Source organism: Phyllobates terribilis, unplaced genomic scaffold (genome assembly GCF_046119375.1).
Source record: "Phyllobates terribilis strain yellow unplaced genomic scaffold, ASM4611937v1 Scaffold_2__4_contigs__length_985480577, whole genome shotgun sequence".
Taxonomy (NCBI): Eukaryota; Metazoa; Chordata; class Amphibia; order Anura; family Dendrobatidae; genus Phyllobates; species Phyllobates terribilis.
In genome coordinates, this window is record NW_027362762.1 from 20,620,323 (window position 1) to 20,642,038 (window position 21,716).

The 21,716-nt window shown below is 49.8% G+C and overlaps 1 protein-coding gene across 2 annotated transcripts; it reads left to right on the forward strand.

The window, feature by feature from the left end:
* The first annotated feature begins 14,430 nt into the window (after positions 1 to 14,430).
* On the forward strand, positions 14,431 to 19,411 carry LOC141189853 (folate receptor alpha-like). Of its 2 annotated transcripts, none has more exons than XM_073661176.1 (5): positions 14,431 to 14,949; positions 16,780 to 17,047; positions 17,892 to 18,080; positions 18,656 to 18,791; positions 18,915 to 19,411. In XM_073661176.1, the coding sequence occupies exons 2-5, from the start codon at positions 16,787 to 16,789 to the stop codon at positions 19,190 to 19,192; spliced, it is 864 nt and encodes a 287-aa protein (XP_073517277.1). In that variant the 5' UTR covers positions 14,431 to 14,949; positions 16,780 to 16,786; the 3' UTR covers positions 19,193 to 19,411. The 2 variants fall into 2 exon arrangements, with proteins under 2 accessions (XP_073517277.1, XP_073517278.1); XM_073661177.1 differs by having other exon boundaries at positions 14,433 to 14,949; positions 16,906 to 17,047.
* The last annotated feature ends 2,305 nt before the right edge of the window (positions 19,412 to 21,716 follow it).

Genomic DNA, 21,716 nt, shown 5'->3' on the forward strand with positions numbered 1-21,716 from the left:
TGTACCATGTGACAACATAGTGAACAACGTGATGCCATAGAGAACCATGTGACGCCATAGTGAACAACGTGATGCCATAGTGTACCATGTGACGCCATAGTGAACCATGACACCATAGTGAACAACGTGATGGCATAGTGTACCGTGTGACGCCATAGTGTACCGTGTGACGCCATAGTGAACCGTGTGACGCCATAGTGTACTGTGTGACGCCATAGTGAACCATGACACCATAGTGAACCGTGTGACGCCATAGTGTACCGTATGACGCCATAGTGTACCGTATGACGCCATAGTGAACCGTGTGACGCCATAGTGAACAATGTGACGCCATGGTGAACCGTATGACGCCATGGTGAACCGTATGACGCCATGGTGAACCGTGTGACGCCATAGTGTACTGTGTGACGCCATAGTGAACCATGACACCATAGTGAACCGTGTGACGCCATAGTGAACCGTATGACGCCATAGTGTACTATGTGACGCCATAGTGAACCATGACACCATAGTGAACCGTGTGACGCCATAGTGAACCGTGTGACGCATAGTGAACCGTGTGTCGCCATAGTGAACCGTGTGACGCCATAGTGAACCGTGTGACGCCATAGTGTACCGTGTGACGCTTAGTGAACCGTGTGACGCCATAGTGTACCGTGTGACGCCATAGTGAACCGTGTGACGCCATAGTGAACCATGTGACGCCATAGTGAACCATGTGACGCCATAGTGAACCGTGTGACGCCATAGTGAACCGTGTGACGCCATAGTGAACCGTGTGACGCCATAGTGTACTGTGTGACGCCATAGTGAACTATGTGACGCCATGGTGAACCGTGTGATACCATAGTGAACCGTGTGACGCCAAAGTGAACCGTGTGACGCCAAAGTGAACCGTGTGACGCCATAGTGAAACATGTGACACCATAGTGAACCGTGTGATGCATAGTGAACCATGTGACGTCATAGTGAACCACGTGACGCCATAGTGAACCACGTGACGCCATAGTGTACTATGTGACGCCATAGTGAACAGTGTGACGCCATAGTGAACAGTGTGACGCCATAGTGCACCGTGTGACGTCATAGTGTACCGTGTGACGCCATAGTGAACCATGTGACGCCATAGTGAACCATGACACCATAGTGAACCGTGTGACGCATAGTGAACCATGACACCATAGTGAACTGTGACACCATAAAGAACCGTGTGACGCATAGTTAACCATGTGACGCTATAGTGTACTATGTGACGCCATAGTGAACCATGACACCATAGTGAACCGTGTGACGCCATAGTGAACCGTGTCACGCCATAGTGAACAGCGTGACGCCATAGTGAACCGTGTGATGCCATAGTGTACCATGTGACGCCATAGTGTACCGTGTGACGCCATAGTGTACTGTGTGACGCCATAGTGAACCGTGTGACGCCATAGTCTACTATGTGACACCATAGTGAACCGTGTGACGCCATAGTGAACCGTGTGACGCCATAGTGAACCGTGTGACGCCATAGTGAACCGTGTGACGCCATAGTGAACCGTGTGACGCCATAGTCTACTATGTGACACCATAGTGAACCGTGTGACGCCATAGTGAACCGTGTGACGCCATAGTGAACCGTGTGACGCCATAGTGAACCGTGTGACGCCATAGTGTACTATGTGACGCCATAGTGAACCATGTGACGCCATAGTGAACCGTGTGACGCCATAGTGAACCGTGTGACGCCATAGTGAACCGTGTGACGCCATAGTGTACTATGTGACGCCATAGTGTACTATGTGATGCCATAATGTCACTGTCACAGAATACTGGAGGTAGGGGGCCTAAGCTGACCCTAAGCTGGGGCCCTGACTAATCCCTCAACCTGGAGGTACTGTTAAAGGTACAGAGGTCCAGGCCGCCAGCGTAACCCCTACCTCCTGAGGATCCCTGCACCTCAGTAATCTAGTCCTGAGAAGGACCCCGATCACAACAATTGGGAACCAGAAATAATATGCCCACACACAGTATTTAGACGAACGAGACAGTACAAGGGAAAAACCAAAACCACCTTGCATACAACTTCTACACAACTACAACAGAGGGAACACCAACGGGAAAGGAGATAAATGATAAAGCGAGGAAAGGGAAAAAACACTTCCAAATACACTTATCTCAGCAACTCCAAACACCACGATCCGCTCTGTAAGTCTGAATGAAAAGCTTTCACCGACACCTCCCAAACAGACCTGCAGGAATATGAAGGAGTCTCACTAAAGAAGCATTGATTGCAGCTGGGCGAGGCTGGACCTCAGCTAGCCCAGAGAGAGAGAGAATTAACTCCTTCACTGCCGAAAAAACACAAAGCACCAACAAGTCAGCTGCGAGAAGTCAGGCTGTGTACTCGTGACGATCTTCGTGGCAACACACCCGTGACAGTACCCCCCCTTCTACGAGGGGCCTCCGGACCCTCAGGGCCAGGTTTATTCGGGTGAGTCGTGTGGAAGGCCCGAACTAATCGGTCTGCGTTAATATCCGACGCAGTAACCCACATCCTCTCCTCAGGACCATACCCCTTCCAATGAACCAAGTACTGAAGGGACCGGCGATTAAAGCGTGAATCAATGACCCTCGATACCTGGAACTCCAAGTTACCATTGACAACCACAGGAGGGGGAGGTAAAAGTGACGGTACCACCGGCGCCACATACCTCTTAAGCAATGATCTGTGAAACACGTTGTGAATTTTAAACGTAGGGGGGAGGTCAAGACGGAATGCCACCGGATTAATAATAGAACTGATTCTGTACGGCCCGATGAACCTGGGACCCAGTTTCCAGGAGGGAACCTTAAGTTTAATATTCCTGGTAGACAACCATACCTGATCGTTCACACTTAGGTCCGGACCAGACACTCTCCTCCTATCAGCCATACGTTTGTATCGGTTCCCCATAGTATTCAGATTCTTCAGCACCCCTCTCCATACTGAAGCGAGAGATGAGGAAAATCGTTCCTCCTCCGGAACCCCCGAAGAGCCCCCCCTACTGAAAGTACAAAACTGGGGGTGAAAACCATATGCCCCAAAAAACGGGGACTTACCAGTGGACTCGCTCCGCCTATTATTGAGAGCAAACTCTGCCAGAGGTAGGAAAGAAGCCCAGTCCTCCTGGTTCTCTGACACAAAACACCGGAGATATGTCTCCAAGCTCTGGTTCATACGTTCCGTCTGACCATTGGTCTGAGGATGAAAAGCCGACGAGAATGACAAATGCATCCCCCGCCGTGCACAAAACGCCTTCCAGAACTTGGACACAAACTGAGACCCCCGATCAGACACCACCTCGGAGGGTACCCCGTGAAGCCTCACAATCTCCCCAATGAACACCTGCGCAAGAGTTTTAGCATTAGGGAGAGCCGGAAGAGCGATAAAATGTGCCATCTTGCTGAACCTGTCCACTACAACGAGTATGACCGTTTTACCCGAAGACGGAGGGAGGTCCGTAATAAAGTCCATAGACAGATGAGTCCAAGGACGCTCCGGGATCTTCAAAGGTAAAAGGGCCCCAGACGGACGGGTATGTGAGGTCTTAGAGCGCGCACAAACCCCACAGGACGCGACAAAAGTTACCACCTCTTTATGTAAGTTAGGCCACCAAAACCGACGCGAGAGGAGATCCACAGTTGCTTTACTCCCCGGGTGTCCTGCAAAAACTGAGTTATGGTGTGCCTCGATCACCTTTTGTCGCAACTGATCTGGAACGAACAGTCTCCCCGGAGGTCCAACAGGGGCGTCCCCCTGAGCCTCCAATATCTCCTCCTCCAGCTCAGAGCATACTGCCGAAACCACCACCCCCTCCTGAAGAATAGGAATCGGGTCGTCCGTATTCCCGGCCCCAGGGAAACTACGAGATAAGGCATCCGCCTTTACATTTTTAGACCCAGGACGATATGTAACGACGAAATTAAACCTGGTAAAAAACAATGACCACCTAGCTTGTCTGGGATTCAGACGTTTAGCGGACTCCAGATATAGCAGGTTCTTGTGATCGGTGATGACGGTGACCGGATGAACTGCCCCCTCCAAAAAATGGCGCCACTCCTCAAAAGCTAACTTAATGGCCAAGAGTTCCCTATTGCCGACATCGTAATTCCTCTCAGCGGACGACAATTTTTTAGAGAAAAAGGCGCACGGATGCCACTTACCAGGGGACGAACCCTGTGACAATACTGCTCCCACCCCTACCTCGGAAGCGTCTACCTCTACAAAGAATGGCTGAGACGCATCAGGTTGAATGAGTATGGGTGCCGAGGCAAAACATTTTTTCAAGGAGGAGAATGCTTGACAAGCCTTGTCAGACCACCTAGAAAAATCCGTCCCCTTTTTAGTCATGTCTGTGAGAGGCTTAACCATGGACGAGAAATTACGAATGAACTTCCGGTAATAGTTAGCAAACCCCAGGAAACGTTGTAGTGCCTTAAGATTCTCCGGCCGATCCCACTCAAGAACTGCCCGCACTTTCCCAGGGTCCATACGAAAACCGGACGCTGAAACCAGGAAGCCTAAAAACTGGAGTTCCTGTACGGCGAACACACACTTTTCCCACTTGGCATACAGTTTATTATCCCGCAAGATCTGTAACACCTGTCTAACGTGCTCCTGATGAGACACCAGATCCGGCGAGTAAATTAAGATATCATCCAGATATATGACAACAAACTGTCCCACCAGGTGGCGAAAAATATCATTAACAAAGTGTTGAAACACCGCCGGGGCATTAGTCAGACCGAATGGCATGACAAGGTTCTCATAATGCCCCTCCGGAGTGTTAAAAGCCGTCTTCCACTCATCCCCCTCCTTCATCCTAATCAGATTGTACGCCCCCCTGAGATCCAACTTAGAGAACCATTTGGCGCCCACGATCTGATTAAAGAGATCGGGAATAAGTGGGAGCGGATACGGATCTCGGACCGTAATCCGATTAAGTTCACGGAAATCCAGGCAAGGGCGTAGGCCTCCATCTTTCTTCTTAACAAAGAAGAACCCCGCGGCCACCGGTGAAGATGAAGGTCTAATATGCCCCTTAGCCAGACTTTCAGAAATATAATCCTTCATGGCCTGCCTCTCAGGACCAGAAAGGTTATACAACCTAGCTTTAGGTAACTTGGCCTCAGGGAGCAGTTTTACAGAACAGTCATACTCGCGATGAGGAGGTAGTTCCTGACACCCATTCTCCGAGAATACATCCTCAAAGTCCGCCAGAAATGGAGGTAAGACCCAAGGAGTAACCGCACCGATGACCGTGTTCATGCAGTTTTTATTACAGAATTTACTCCATTGGCTTATCTCTCTGGTTTGCCAATTAATAACCGGGTTATGCTTAGCTAACCAAGGAAGGCCCAACACTATAGGAGTGGGAAGACCCTCCAACACGTAGCAAGACAACAGTTCTTTATGTATTGCCCCCACTTGAAGTTTTACGCCATGCACAGCTTGCAAAAAACTTCCCTGACCGAGAGGCCTGGCATCGATTGAGAATATGGGGATGGGTTTAGCCAACTCACTCAATCGCATACCTTGAACCCGGGCAAACCGAGCATCAACCAGATTAGCCCCGGCCCCACTATCCAGAAGAACAGATATCCTCTCAGTTCTCGCACCCACCACCACCTCCGCCGGTACGAGAAACTGAGACGAACCTAGGGACGAAATACCTACTCCCAGATTGCCGTCCACCACACAACCTGGGATCAACAGTTTTTTCGACGACTCTTTACTCTGCAAGGGACGGGATGGACACCCCCCAATAAAATGTCCCTTTTTCCCGCAGAGGAAACACCTTCCTGTCTTATGGCGCTCCACCGGTCCCCTTCCCCGAAATGATGTCCCTCCTAATTGCATAGGCTCCTCCGGACTGACCAGGGGAACCACCATATGAGGGGACCTTGAAGGAGGTGGAGACATTACAGGGGGTAGAGTTATCCCGCACCTCTCCCGAAGCCGTCTGTCAACGCGAATGGCAAGGGCCATAGCGGCTTCCAGTGACGCGGGAGAGTCATACTGTGCCAACACATCCTGTAATTTGTCGGATAAACCATGACAAAACTGGCTCCTAAGAGCCGGGTCATTCCACTGGGTGTCCGTGGCCCACCTACGGAACTCCGAACAGAATTCCTCCGCCGGACGATCTCCCTGCTGAATCCTACGTAACTTAGACTCAGCAAGGGAGATCCGATCTGGGTCATCATATACGAGTCCCAGAGCAGCAAAAAACCTATCCACTGACTGGAGAACCGGGGAGCTTGGGGGAAGAGAGAACGCCCAAGATTGTGGGTCCCCTTGTAGGAGCGAGATGACAATTCCCACCCTTTGTTCTTCGCTGCCCGATAACCGAGGCCGCAGCCGAAAGTACAATTTGCATGCCTCCCGGAAAACAAAAAACTTGTCCCGCCCCCCAGTGAACCTGTCAGGGAGAGCTACTTTAGGTTCTGGTCCGGCTTGCTCCAGAGGATGCAAAACCTTGGACCTAACGTCCGCCAGCCCCATGGACAAACTCTGCAACTGCCGAGCTAGACCGGCTACTGGATCCATGGTAGCTGGAGAAAAACTAAGTTGGTCGGTGAAAATGTCACTGTCACAGAATACTGGAGGTAGGGGGCCTAAGCTGACCCTAAGCTGGGGCCCTGACTAATCCCTCAACCTGGAGGTACTGTTAAAGGTACAGAGGTCCAGGCCGCCAGCGTAACCCCTACCTCCTGAGGATCCCTGCACCTCAGTAATCTAGTCCTGAGAAGGACCCCGATCACAACAATTGGGAACCAGAAATAATATGCCCACACACAGTATTTAGACGAACGAGACAGTACAAGGGAAAAACCAAAACCACCTTGCATACAACTTCTACACAACTACAACAGAGGGAACACCAACGGGAAAGGAGATAAATGATAAAGCGAGGAAAGGGAAAAAACACTTCCAAATACACTTATCTCAGCAACTCCAAACACCACGATCCGCTCTGTAAGTCTGAATGAAAAGCTTTCACCGACACCTCCCAAACAGACCTGCAGGAATATGAAGGAGTCTCACTAAAGAAGCATTGATTGCAGCTGGGCGAGGCTGGACCTCAGCTAGCCCAGAGAGAGAGAGAATTAACTCCTTCACTGCCGAAAAAACACAAAGCACCAACAAGTCAGCTGCGAGAAGTCAGGCTGTGTACTCGTGACGATCTTCGTGGCAACACACCCGTGACACATAGTGAACCATGTGACGCCATAGTGAACCACGTGACGCCATGGTGAACAACGTGACGCCATAGTGTTCTATGTGACGCCATAGTGAACCGTGTGACGCCATAGTGTACCATGTGACGCCATAGTGCACCGTGTGACGCCAGTGAACCATGTGACGCCATAGTGAACAATGTGACGCCATAGTGAACCACGTGACGCCATGGTGAACCACGTGACGCCATGGTGTACTATGTGACGCCATAGTGAACCGTGTGACGCCATAGTGTACCATGTGACGCTATAGTGAACCGTGTGACGCAATAGTGCACCGTGTGACGCCAGTGAACCGTGTGACGCCATAGTGTACCATGTGACGCCATAGTGAACCATGACACCATAGTGAACAACGTGATGCCATAGTGTACCATGTGACGCCATAGAGAACCATGTGACGCCATAGTGAACAACGTGATGCCATAGTCTACCATGTGACGCCATAGTGAACCATGACACCATAGTGAACAACGTGATGCCATAGTGAACCGTGTGACGCCATAGTGAACCGTGTGATGCCATAGTGTACTATGTGACGCCATAGTGTACCGTGTGACGCCATAGTGAACCGTGTGACGCCATAGTGAATCGTGTGATGCCATAGTGTACCGTGTTACGCCATAGTGAACCCATAGTGTACCATGTGACGCCATAGTGACCCATGACACCATAGTGAACAACGTGATGCCATAGTGTACCATGTGACGCCATAGAGAACCATGTGACGCCATAGTGAACAACGTGATGCCATAGTGTATCATGTGACGCCATAGTGAACCATGACACCATAGTGAACAACGTGATGCCATAGTGAACCGTGTGACGCCATAGTGAACCGTGTGATGCCATAGTGTACCATGTGACTCCATAGTGTACCGTGCGACGCCATAGTGTACCGTGTGACGCCATAGTGAACCGTGTGACGCCATAGTGTACTATGTGACGCCATAGTGAACCATGACACCATAGTGAACTGTGTGACGCCATAGTGTACCGTATGACGCCATAGTGTACCGTGTGACGCCATAGTGAACCGTATGACGCCATAGTGTACTATGTGACGCAATAGTGAACCGTGTGACGCCATAGTGAACAGTGTGATGCCATAGTGAACCGTGTGACGCCATAGTGTACTATGTGATGCCATAGTTAACCATGTGACACCATAGTGAACCATGTGACGCCATAGTGAACCATGACACCATAGTGAACCGTGTGACGCATAGTGAACCATGTGACGCCATAGTGAACCGTGTGACGCCATAGTGAACCGTGTGACGCCATAGTGAACCGTGTGACGCCATAGTGTACTATGTGACGCCATAGTGTACCGTGTGACGCCATAGTGAACCGTGTGACGCCATAGTGTACTGTGTGACGCCATAGTGAACCGTGTGACGCCATAGTGTACTATGTGACGCCATAGTGAACCGTGTGACGCCATAGTGTACTATGTGACGCCATAGTGAACCGTGTGACGCCATAGTGAACCGTGTGACGCCATAGTGAACCGTGTGACGCCATAGTGAACCATGTGACGCCATAGTGTACTATGTGACGCCATAGTGAACCGTGTGACGCCATAGTGTACTATGTGACGCCATAGTGAACCGTGTGACGCCATAGTGAACCGTGTGACGCATAGTGAACCGTGTGACGCCATAGTGAACCACGTGACGCCATAGTGAACCGTGTGACGCCATAGTATACCATGTGACGCCATAGTGAACCGTGTGACGCCATAGTGCACCGTGTGACGCCAGTGAACCGTGTGACGCCAGTGAACCGTGTGACGCCATAGTGAACCGTGTGACGCCATAGTGTACTATGTGACGCCATAGTGAACTGTGTGACGCCATAGTGAACCGTGTGATGCCATAGTGTACAATGTGATGCCATAGTTAACCATGTGACGCCATAGTGAACCATGTGACGCCATAGTGAACCATGACACCATAGTGAACCATGACACCATAGTGAACCGTGTGACGCCATAGTGAACCATGTGACGCCATAGTGAACCATGTGACGCCATAGTGAACCATGACACCATAGTGAACCGTGTGACGCCATAGTGAACCATGTGACGCCATAGTGAACCGTGTGACGCCATAGTGTACTATGTGACGCCATAGTGAAACATGTGACGCCATAGTGTACTATGTGACGCCATAGTGAACCGTGTGACGCCATAGTGTACTATGTGACGCCATAGTGAACCGTGTGACACCATAGTGAACCGTGTGACGCCATAGTGTACTATGTGACGCCATAGTGAACCGTGTGACGCCATAGTAAACCGTGTGACGCATAGTGAACCGTGTGACGCCATAGTGAACCATGTGACGCCATAGTGAACCACGTGACGCCATGGTGAACCACGTGATGCCATAGTGTACTATGTGACGCCATAGTGAACTGTGTGACGCCATAGTGTACTATGTGACGCCATAGTGAACCGTGTGACGCCATTGTGTACCGTGTGACGCCATAGTGTACCATGTGACGCCATAGTGAACCGTGTGACGCATAGTGAACCATGACACCATAGTGAACCGTGTGACGCATAGTGAACCATGTGACGCCATAGTGAACCATGACACCATAGTGAACCGTGTGACGCCATAGTGAACCGTGTGACGCCATAGTGAACCGTGTGACGCCATAGTGTACTGTGATGCCATAGTGAACCGTGTGACGCCATAGTGAACCGTGTGATGTTATAGTGTACCGTGTGATGCCATAGTGAACCGTGTGACGCCATAGTGTACCATGTGACGCCATAGTGTACCATGTGACGCCATAGTGAACCGTGTGACGCCATAGTAAACCGTGTGACGCATAGTGAACCGTGTGACGCCATAGTGAACCATGTGACGCCATGGTGAACCACGTGATGCGATAGTGTACTATGTGACACCATAGTGAACTGTGTGACGCCATAGTGTACTATGTGACGCCATAGTGAACCGTGTGACGCCATAGTGCACCGTGTGACGCCAGTGAACCGTGTGACGCCATAGTGTACCGTGTGACGCCATAGTGTACTATGTGACGCCATAGTGAACCATGTGACGCCATAGTGAACCGTGTGACGCATAGTGAACCATGACACCATAGTGAACCGTGTGACGCATAGTGAACCATGTGACGCCATAGTGAACCGTGTGACGCCATAGTGAACCATGACACCATAGTGAACCGTGTGACGCCATAGTGTACTGTGACGCCATAGTAAACCGTGTGATACCATAGTGAACCGTGTGACGCCATAGTGAACCGTGTGATGTTATAGTGTACCGTGTGACGCCATAGTGTACCATGTGACGCCATAGTGAACCGTGTGACGCCATAGTGTACCATGTGACGCTATAGTGTACCGTGTGACGCCATAGTGAACCGTGTGACGCCATAGTGTACTATGTGACGCCATAGTGAACCGTGTGACGCCATAGTGAACCGTGTGACGCCATAGTGTACTATGTGACACCATATTGAACCGTGTGACGCCATAGTGTACTATGTGATGCCATAGTGAACCGTGTGACGCCATAGTGTACCGTGTTACGCCATAGTGAACCATGTGACGCCATAGTGAACCATGACACCATAGTGAGCAATGTGATGCCATAGAGAACCATGTGACTCCATAGTGAACAACGTGAAGCCATAGTGTACCATGTGACGCCATAGTGAACCATGACACCATAGTGAACAACGTGATGCCATAGTGAACCGTGTGACGCCATAGTGTACCATGTGACGCCATAGTGAACCGTGTGACGCCATAGTGAACCGTGTGACGCCATAGTGAACCATGTGACGCCATAGTGAACAACGTGATGCCATAGTGTACCATGTGACGCCATAGAGAACCATGTGATGCCATAGTGTACCATGTGACGCCATAGTGAACTATGACACCATAGTGAACAACGTGATGCCATAGTGAACCGTGTGACGCCATAGTGTACCATGTGACGCCATAGTGAACCGTGTGACGCCATAGTGAACCATGTGACGCCATAGTGAACCATGACACCATAGTGAACAACGTGATGCCATAGTGTACCATGTGACGCCATAGAGAACCATGTGATGCCATAGTGTACCATGTGACGCCATAGTGAACTATGACACCATAGTGAACAACGTGATGCCATAGTGAACCGTGTGATGTTATAGTGTACCGTGTGACGCCATAGTGTACCATGTGACGCCATAGTGAACCGTGTGACGCCATAGTGTACCATGTGACGCTATAGTGTACCGTGTGACGCCATAGTGAACCGTGTGACGCCATAGTGTACTATGTGACGCCATAGTGAACCGTGTGACGCCATAGTGAACCGTGTGACGCCATAGTGTACTATGTGACACCATATTGAACCGTGTGACGCCATAGTGTACTATGTGATGCCATAGTGAACCGTGTGACGCCATAGTGTACCGTGTTACGCCATAGTGAACCATGTGACGCCATAGTGAACCATGACACCATAGTGAGCAATGTGATGCCATAGAGAACCATGTGACTCCATAGTGAACAACGTGAAGCCATAGTGTACCATGTGACGCCATAGTGAACCATGACACCATAGTGAACAATGTGATGCCATAGTGAACCGTGTGACGCCATAGTGTACCATGTGACGCCATAGTGAACCGTGTGACGCCATAGTGAACCGTGTGACGCCATAGTGAACCATGTGACGCCATAGTGAACAACGTGATGCCATAGTGTACCATGTGACGCCATAGAGAACCATGTGATGCCATAGTGTACCATGTGACGCCATAGTGAACTATGACACCATAGTGAACAACGTGATGCCATAGTGAACCGTGTGACGCCATAGTGTACCATGTGACGCCATAGTGAACCGTGTGACGCCATAGTGAACCATGTGATGCCATAGTGAACCATGACACCATAGTGAACAACGTGATGCCATAGTGTACCATGTGACGCCATAGAGAACCATGTGATGCCATAGTGTACCATGTGACGCCATAGTGAACTATGACACCATAGTGAACAACGTGATGCCATAGTGAACCGTGTGACGCCGTAGTGTACCATGTGACGCCATAGTGAACCGTGTGACGCCATAGTGAACCATGTGATGCCATAGTGAACCGTGTGACGCCATATTGAACCGTGTGACGCCATAGTGAACCATGTGACGCCATAGTGAACCGTGTGACGCCATAGTGAACCATGTGATGCCGTAGTGAACCGTGTGATGCCATAGTGAACCGTGTGACGCCATAGTGAACCATGTGACGCCATAGTGAACCATGACACCATAGTGAACAACGTGATGCCATAGTGTACCATGTGACGCCATAGAGAACCATGTGACGCCATAGAGAACAACGTGATGCCATAGTGTACCATGTGACGCCATAGTGAACTATGACACCATAGTGAACAACGTGATGCCATAGTGAACCGTGTGACGCCATAGTGAACCATGTGACACCATAGTGAACCGTGTGATGCCATAGTGAACCGTGTGATGCATAGTGAACCGTGTGACGCCATAGTGAACCGTGTGATGCCATAGTGAACCGTGTGACGCCATAGTGAACCATACTGTGCCGAGTCCGCGCTGGGAAAAGAAAAATGCTCCCTGACAGCAAACGAGGATCTTGGGCATAATTGTGAACTTCAAGAGGCGAAATGCTGAGGGTTTGTTACAATTGTATCCAGTGAGGTCAGTAGATCAGCAGAATAAATGTGTCAAGACTCCAGACTGTCACATCACCTGCACTGATACATTGTAACGATTGTCTGGACTGGATACAATTGTTCCAAATCCTCAGCTCTGAGAACTCGCACCATTCTGCAAATAATCAGGTAAAATAGTGAAAAGCCGTCATTTTGGGAGACTTCTTCGTGCTCGGCCGGATCCTATACTCGAGGTGTTACCGGCTCTGAGAGACTCTAGAATTTAATGCGTCTGTACAGGTTTTGGTTTTTTTTTTCCTGTCCCTTAGAGAAGCCCATAAGACTGTGCAGCGGCTCCTCCACATCCCCGGAAGCCGGTCCCTGTCCTCCCCCCGCTCACAACCGTTGTGGCTGCAATTTACAGCTGCATCGTGGGCCCCCGCAGAATGGCGGTGGTGGGCATACGTCCATCCTACTCTGTGGCCGAAAAGGAGTTGTCCAGGATTGGATGACTGTGACTTTAGGGATGTTACTGTAGCTCATCTCCATTCACTTCAGTGGAGCTGAGTTGTAATACCAGACAGAATCCTTGGTCAGGAGGGGGGCGCTGTTTCTGAAGGAAATCAGCCATGTCTTTCTAATCCTGAACCTCTCCTCACCTCTCCTCCTACGATGGTGCGGCACAATGGCTGTTCCTTTCTCACTAATCGTGGCGTCTGAACTCCATATTGAAAAGGGCCGCGACTGCCAGACGCCACTTCAGAGATTGGAAGACCCTCATACAGTTAGTAAGTGAAAATAATGGCGCTCTCCACCGCCCGAGGAGCGGCACAGCTCAGACCCTTGTGTATACAGCGACTCATAGAATCACAATGTGGCCACTAGGTGGCGGCACAACATATAGAACATGAGGTGACCCCCAGCCTGAACCTCTGGCGGCAAAAAAAACCACTGAGGGGGTCCACACATGGAAAAGACATGGTGGTGAGCCAAACATTTTGGGGGGATTCTCCTCACACTCTACACAGTCAGGCAGAGAGGTGCCATTTTTATCCCGGGCGTACATCTTATTTCACCACACTTCAGTTTTACTCTGGTTTATAAAAAGCCAGAGAAAATAAGGGAGGAAAATATATATATAAAACCGCCGCGCAGCTGCAGAGTGAGAGATCTGCCTTTAAAAACTGCAGGTGTGAACAGGGTTGGACTGGCCCACCGGAGAATCCTCCGGTGGGCCCTGGCCGGTGGGCCCTGGCTTCTCCTTCAGGAGAGTTCATAGTGCAAACTTAGCAGCTGCTATGGGGCTCTTGAGCGGGGAGAAAGGTGGGCTCTCAGAATCCAATCCTCTGGGGGGCCCAATGTTCTTCAGTCTGACACTGGGTGTGAACATCCCCTGGTGCCCCCCGCCCATCAGCAGGTAAGGAGCCTCCAGGGGGCGGTGCAGGGGTGCGGCTGCAGGTGATTAGTGTCCTGAGGGCACATGGATGCTTCTAACCTCACAGTCTTGGCTAAAGATTAATGCAGATGGCGACTCGCACTTTGTTCCCAGCTGAATATTCCCTGAGATAACATTTCCTTACTCTGCAGATTCTAGCAGGGATAAGAGACCGGGCAGGTTCTCTGCCTGACACCTGTCCACCTGGTCCCTGCCGCTTGTGGGACCTCAGCCCCCGATTCCTGCCGCTTGTGGGACCTCAGCCCCTGATTCCTGCCGCTTGTGGGACCTCGGCCCCTGATTCCTGCCGCTTGTGGGACCTCGGCCCCTGATTCCTGCCGCTTGTGGGACCTCGGCCCCTGATTCCTGCCGCTTGTGGGACCTCGGCCCCTGATTCCTGCCGCTTGTGGGACCTCGGCCCCTGATTCCTGCCGCTTGTGGGACCTCGGCCCCTGATTCCTGCCGCTTGTGGGACCTCGGCCCCTGATCCCCAGCACTTTCCACTCCTAGCCACCAAACCCCGTGGCACTTGCCCACCGGGACCCAGAACTGACACGTCCACATTGCGGTAAGTACAAGCCACTTATAACATTCAGGCAATGAGCCATAGACTGTATCTGTAATCATGGAGCTAAAGACCCCACACAATTCAGGTATTTCTTATGCAAGGCATGCTGAGACTTGTAGTGTGCTGCCCATGGTTGTTGATATAGGGTGTGTACAGGGAGTGGATGCTGTTGGATCCTGCTGCCTTGGTGGTAGTGGGGGGCTCCTCTGCCACATAAGACCCTTATATTATAGGGGTACCGATTCTGCATTAGGACCCAGAAGCCTGAATTCGCCTCCTTGGCGCTGTCACTTGGTAGGAAGCTGCTGATGGCTGTTCTTACAGCTGGGGGGCTATTACTTTCCCACTCTCCTCAGCGACCTAGGAGTGTGCCATGGACTGACCATTCAGGGCTCTGGGAAAGCTGCATACATGTCTGTGCACATCACATTCATATGTAAAATACCAATAAATTGAAAAGTCGGCAACTTTGTAATAATTTTGTGGCAGCTCTCTGCTGGCTGTCAATGAATGGCAACATACGGCTGCATGCCTGTCCTGCCTCTATACTACTGATAGATACAACTTGTTACAATGTATCCAGACAAGACAATCCTCGCTTCACGCCTAATAGTAAAAAGTATCTGCCCGGATGCGACTGTAGCAAATCTCCAGCTCGGGGAAGACAAAAGTGCGGTAGGACTATAGGGAGCTCACAGGTGAGTCACACCTGGTGTCTGGGGGTCCAACTCCTTTGACCCCATTATTATAAATGGCACATGATGGGACAGATTTATACTCCGGGCCATAAACGTTGATACGTCTCCGGTGACGGGTCGGGTTCGAGGTTCGGCATCTGGCGCAAAATTAAAAAATGTTTCCCGTTCACGAGCAGAAAGCGGAGATGCTGAAAATCTCGACTAATTAAAACACAAAGGTGTCAAAGCTTTAATTACGTGGGAAAAGCTTTGTAAAAATCGGAAACAATGTGACTCTTTTTTTTTTTTTTTTTTTTTTTTTTTTTTCAATTTTTGCTCCAATATTAAAGCAACTCAGCCAAATGGGCGAAGCTTGGGAGGTCCCGGGACAGCATGGGGCTACGTCCGCCCGGCAAAACTGTCCTGATCAGGCTCGTCTTTAAAAGTAGTGACGGGAGTAACGTTGGTAAGGTACGCCACAGCTCCTCGTGAATTAGACGAGCGCGTCTCGACCCATTTTGGCTGAGCTGCTGAACCTGGCAGGAAAACATAAATCTTAATCCGGAATAGCAGCGGATTGGACGCAGTTCACCTGCGCTGCGTCCAAACCGCTGCGTTGTACATTGGATGGATTTATAGAAATCCTCTGCCCACTGTGCTTCAATTTGCCACCGCGTAAACTCGCCGGCGGCGCGGCTTCAGGAGCTGCAGCATGTCAATGAAATTTCCACAATAGAATGGATAGGATGCAGTAACTCCGCATGGTTCAATGAACACATGCCGATTTATCTGCGGGACTGGACGCAGCAAAAACTACGCTGAGTCCATAGCGCTGCTATAGCCTGATCGTGGGCATGGTGCCTCAATGGCCGCACTTTTGAAGGGTGGGCATAGCCGAGCTCCGGCCCACCCCCGCTCTTCCCCAGCTCTGTCCATTTTGGCGGAGTTGCTTCAAAGTGGCATGAAAATACCAGAAGCTGTAAAATTTTGCGCAGCTCAGATATGCACAATAATTGATCAATTTTGTAAGAGTTTTATGCCAGTTTTCTGGTATAAAATCTTTGCTGAATTGGGTCTTAGTCTATTAATTACAGAGGTTTTTACGATATCCTGATTAGCCGGATGATCCCTGAACGTTACTGACTGTTTGTAGGAATCTAATGATTCTCCGGTGCTCAGAGCAATGTCAGATCATAGAAAGAACCAAGACTGAGGGCGATCACAATGTAGAACCAGCGAGACCGGCACCGATTACACTGCCAAACCTTCATCATTCTAGAACCATGCTGCGCTGCCTCCTCCTCCTCCTCCTGACCGCCGCGTCCTTACTGTCTGCTGCCAAGGAGGACTACATGAATCAGTGCATGGACGGGAAACACCACAAGACTGAGCCAGGACCTGAGGACAACTTACATGGTCAGGTGAGAAAAAACAGGAATATGTCGAATATAATACTGCCCCCTATGTACAAGAATATAACTACTATAATACTGCCCCCCTATGTACAAGAATATAACTACTATAATACTGCCCCCCTATGTACAAGAATATAACTACTATAATACTGCCCCCCTATGTACAAGAATATAACTACTATAATACTGCCCCCCTATGTACAAGAATATAACTACTATAATACTGCCCCCCTATGTACAAGAATATAACTACTATAATACTGCCCCCTATGTACAAGAATATAACTACTATAATACTGCTCCCTATGTACAAGAATATAACTACTATAATACTGCTCCCTATGTACAAGAATATAACTGCTATAATACTGCTCCTATGTACAAGAATATAACTACTATAATACTGCCCCTATGTACAAGAATATAACTACTATAATACTGCCCTCTATGTACAAGAATATAACTACTATAATACTGCCCCTATGTACAAGAATATAACTACTATAATACTGCTCCTATGTGCAAGAATATAACTACTATAATACTGCCCCTATGTGCAAGAATATAACTACTATAATACTGCCCCCTATGTACAAGAATATAACTACTATAATACTGCCTCCTATGTACAAGAATATAACTGCTATAATACTGCCCCCTATGTACAAGAATATAACTACTATAATACTGCTCCTATGTACAAGAATATAACTACTATAATACTGCTCCCTATGTACAAGAATATAACTACTATAATACTGCCCCCTGGGTACAGACAGGAGACTTTGGGTCCTGAGGTTGGTGCCCTCTGCGGTATTATGTGGGGTTTATTCTGTTTTCTTCTGTGCAGTGTGCAGCCTGGAAGGACAAGGCTTGTTGCACTGAGAACACCACCCATGCCGCTCACCAGGACCAGTCGTACCTGTACAGCTTTAACTGGAATCACTGCGGCTTAATGTCTGAACAGTGCAAGAAGCATTTTATCCAGGATACTTGTTTCTATGAGTGTTCCCCAAACCTGGGGCCCTGGATTCAGACGGTAAGAGGGAGGGACGGGACTACTAATATGGCGGGCATCGGGATGCAATCCACGAGGGTATGGGGCTCTGTACATTTTTACCTTTTATTGCTAATACTGCAGTCACAATTGTGCACGTGAGTAGGGTGAGTGCACCCATGGATGTTGGGGTTCATTGGGTCCAAAGTTTGGTTCTGGTACCAAAACTTTACTTGAACCCGAACCCCATAGAAGTCAATGGGGACTCGAATCTCTATATTTCTATTGAGAAGTTTGTGTTCAGTATGAACCCTGAACTTTGCCGTTGGGGTTCGCTCACCTCTACACACAAGTCATTGATTATCCTCCAGTCGCGTCCAGAGCTGCATTCGGTTCTATAGACTGTTTTTGGCAGCTGTTACCTCGCTGCGGTATAGTTTTCTCTTATGGTTTTATGTTCAACAAATATCCACAATGTGACAACTCTGTATATAATATCCTATAGCCAAGAGCTGTTGAGAATGCAGATGTGGGTAACTGTGATGTAACGGCAGAATTGTGAGTTCAGCTCTGGCTGTGGTTGGAGTATAAAGCCGGGCTGCTGTCTTCGCCTGCAGGTGGACCAGAGCTGGAGGAGGCAGCGCATCGTGGACGTTCCCCTCTGTAAGGAGGACAGCGAGGCTTGGTACAACGACTGCAAAGACGACTACACCTGCATGGAGAACTGGCACAAGGGCTGGAATTGGACGGACGGTGAGTGAGCGGCGCCCCCTCCTGGGACTATGAATGAATCCTGCCCGATATTTGTCTCCAGAGCTGACGCTCTAATATCCATGGCCACCTTTAAAGGTGCATCTTTGTCTTTATTCCTAACAGGAGTCAATAAATGTCCGGCTGGGACCTCGTGCCGGAAGATCGGAGTCGTCTTCCCGTCCGTGAAGGATTTCTGCGAGAAGCTCTGGAGTAATTCCTACAAGTTCACGGAGCACCTGCGGGGCAGCGGGCGGTGCATGCAGCTCTTCTTTCTCAACACTAGTGCCACCGCCAACGTCAAAGTGGCTGAATACTACGCCGGTCTCAAGGGCTCCGGCTCCAGTCCTCGCCTGGGGCTGGGGGTATTCCTGCTGCCCTTCTTATCACTGTGGGGGGTGTGAAGTTATTTGGTTTGCAGTCCTCAGAGCTGCGCTCCATAATACAAGACTCAGGAACTGACTGCTGACACCTAAGAAACCATGACCATGTGCCGTGCCTGCTCACATCGGCTGCTGCTGTGATATTTGTCATTCCACTACTATTCATATATTGCACGTCACAATATATCCAGTTGTTAAAGGGCCATACACACTAATAAAAGCGTGTCCATAGGCGGAAAAGTGTGCCCGTATGTTCTCTCTGTGCAGCGAAGGTGGTGGGGGTCTTTGGTTGTGACTTGCTCCCCTCTACCTGTTCAGAACATGAGCACGCTCCACTAAATTGTGAATGGGGTGGAGGAAAACTATAGAAATTGTGCATGCCTGTGAATGGGGTGGAGGAAAACTACGGAAATTGTGCATGCCTGTGAATGGGGTGGAGGAAAACTACGGAAATTGTGCATGCCTGTGAATGGGGTGGAGGAAAACTATGGAAATTGTGCATGCCTGTGAATGGGGTGGAGGAAAACTATGAAAATTGTGCATGCCTGTGAATGGGGTGGAGGAAAACTATGAAAATTGTGCATGCCTGTGAATGGGGTGGAGGAAAACTATGGAAATTGTGCATGCCTGTGAATGGGGTGGAGGAAAACTATGGAAATTGTGCATGCCTGTGAATGGGGTGGAGGAAAACTATGGAAATTGTGCATGCCTGTGAATGGGGTGGAGGAAAACTATGGAAATTGTGCATGCCTGTGAATGGGGTGGAGGAAAACTATGGAAATTGTGCATGCCTGTGAATGGGGTGGAGGAAAACTATGGAAATTGTGCATGCCTGTGAATGGGGTGGAGGAAAACTATGGAAATTGTGCATGCCTGTGAATGGGGTGGAGGAAAACTACGGAAATTGTGCATGCCTGTGAATGGGGTGGAGGAAAACTACGGAAATTGTGCATGCCTGTGAATGGGGTGGAGGAAAACTACGGAAATTGTGCATGCCTGTGAATGGGGTGGAGGAAAACTACGGAAATTTGCTAAATGGGCACTTAGAAAAGTGTATTTTCATTTTAAGTACCCCCGTGCCCCCAGCCGTGGCAGTGAAGAACCTATTATGGAAGGGTTTCAGCGCCTAGAAATAAACATGAATGCTTCCATTTAGGAACAAAACCCCCTTCCCCACCTATTGGGAAGAATGGGTTAGAAAAGTGGTGCTGAAATCCTCTGCACTGATGGATTGCTGAGAAGGGGATGTGTCTGTGAATGTGATGGCTTGTGCTGCCCTCTGGTGGCCGAGTGCAGACTCGCACACAATGACAGGCTGTTCTGGTCCCTGTGCTCACAGCTGTTGTATCATGATGGGAGTTATCCCTCTTGCGGCAAGAAATCCCCACAGGGCAGAGAAGGAGTTAATGGAAATGTCATTTGTGGTCGACAAGGAAATGAATCCCGATCTGCTCCTCCAGGAATCAAGAGCGTATTGTCCCGGGGCGGACACAGACAGGATGGGCCCTCGGGGCCGGTGTATGGGGCCCCTGGGCCGTCCAATAGCTCCTCATAATGCACAATTCCACCTGCTGTGGAGGTAGTAGTGGCCCCGGAGCTCAGGGGCCCCTGTGGGTCTGCAGAGATTGCACCAATGCTGCGTCCGCCATTGCGATGGTCTGTTAGGGCTCAGGCTCATATGCGAGAAATACGGACGAGGGTAATCTGATAAATCGCATTTCACTCTGAGCGATGTTCTCCACCAGTCTCTGCTCATCGGCGAATTTATTGATTTTCTTTCTCTTTCAAATGAAATCGGACTGAGAAAACAATCGCATGTGGCCGCGTAAACCGTCCGAGACTCGCCAATGGGTGAGAGAAAAACAGACGATCCGGGACGGACGATCCGGGACAGTGCATCCGGGACGGACGATCCGGGACAGCGTCCGACATTTACAGATACTTTACATTCTGTAGCACAGAACACTGTAAATGGTCGTCCTGTAATGATCGCAGAATGATGATATACGCATTGCATGTGGATCTCGTACGGACGGTAGGTGAGATGAAGATCGCATTGTCCCTCCATGACACTCGTCAGACTTTTCAGGAACAACGTCGGACAGTATTTTTTTTCTCGCAGATGAGTGAAAGCCCTAAAACTTGAAGCTGTGATGCCCCGAAAACCACGGGGATAAGTTGTCCGGCAGTGAAGGAGTTAATGAGATATGCAGCAGAAGACGAGACGTTCATGTGTCTGGAGAAGGGAGAAGAAAGGTCCAAGTACAGGTGCTCCGCGTCCCGGCGGCGGTAAGGGGCTCCGCGTCATGGTGAGCTGCGTTACCTCACACGGTCTGACGTCGGGGCCTCGCTACCTCACACAGTCTGACGTCGGGGCCTCGCTACCTCACACGGTCTGACGTCGGGGCCTCGTTACCTCACACGGTCTGACGTCGGGGCCTCGTTACCTCACACGGTCTGACGTCGGGGCCTCGTTACCTCACACGGTCTGACGTCGGGGCCGCGCTACCTCACACGGTGTGACGTCGGGGCCTCGTTACCTCAC

What these genes read in the sequence shown, in the direction of transcription:
- LOC141189853 (XM_073661176.1), top strand. Translation starts at nt 16,787, where the DNA reads ATGATTCTCCGGTGCTCAGAGCAATGTCAGATCATAGAAAGAACCAAG. An exon ending in AGGACAACTTACATGGTCAG is followed by an intron (nt 17,048 to 17,891) that starts GTGAGAAAAAAC and finishes TCTTCTGTGCAG; the next exon opens with TGTGCAGCCTGGAAGGACAA. An exon ending in GGGCTGGAATTGGACGGACG is followed by an intron (nt 18,792 to 18,914) that starts GTGAGTGAGCGG and finishes TATTCCTAACAG; the next exon opens with GAGTCAATAAATGTCCGGCT.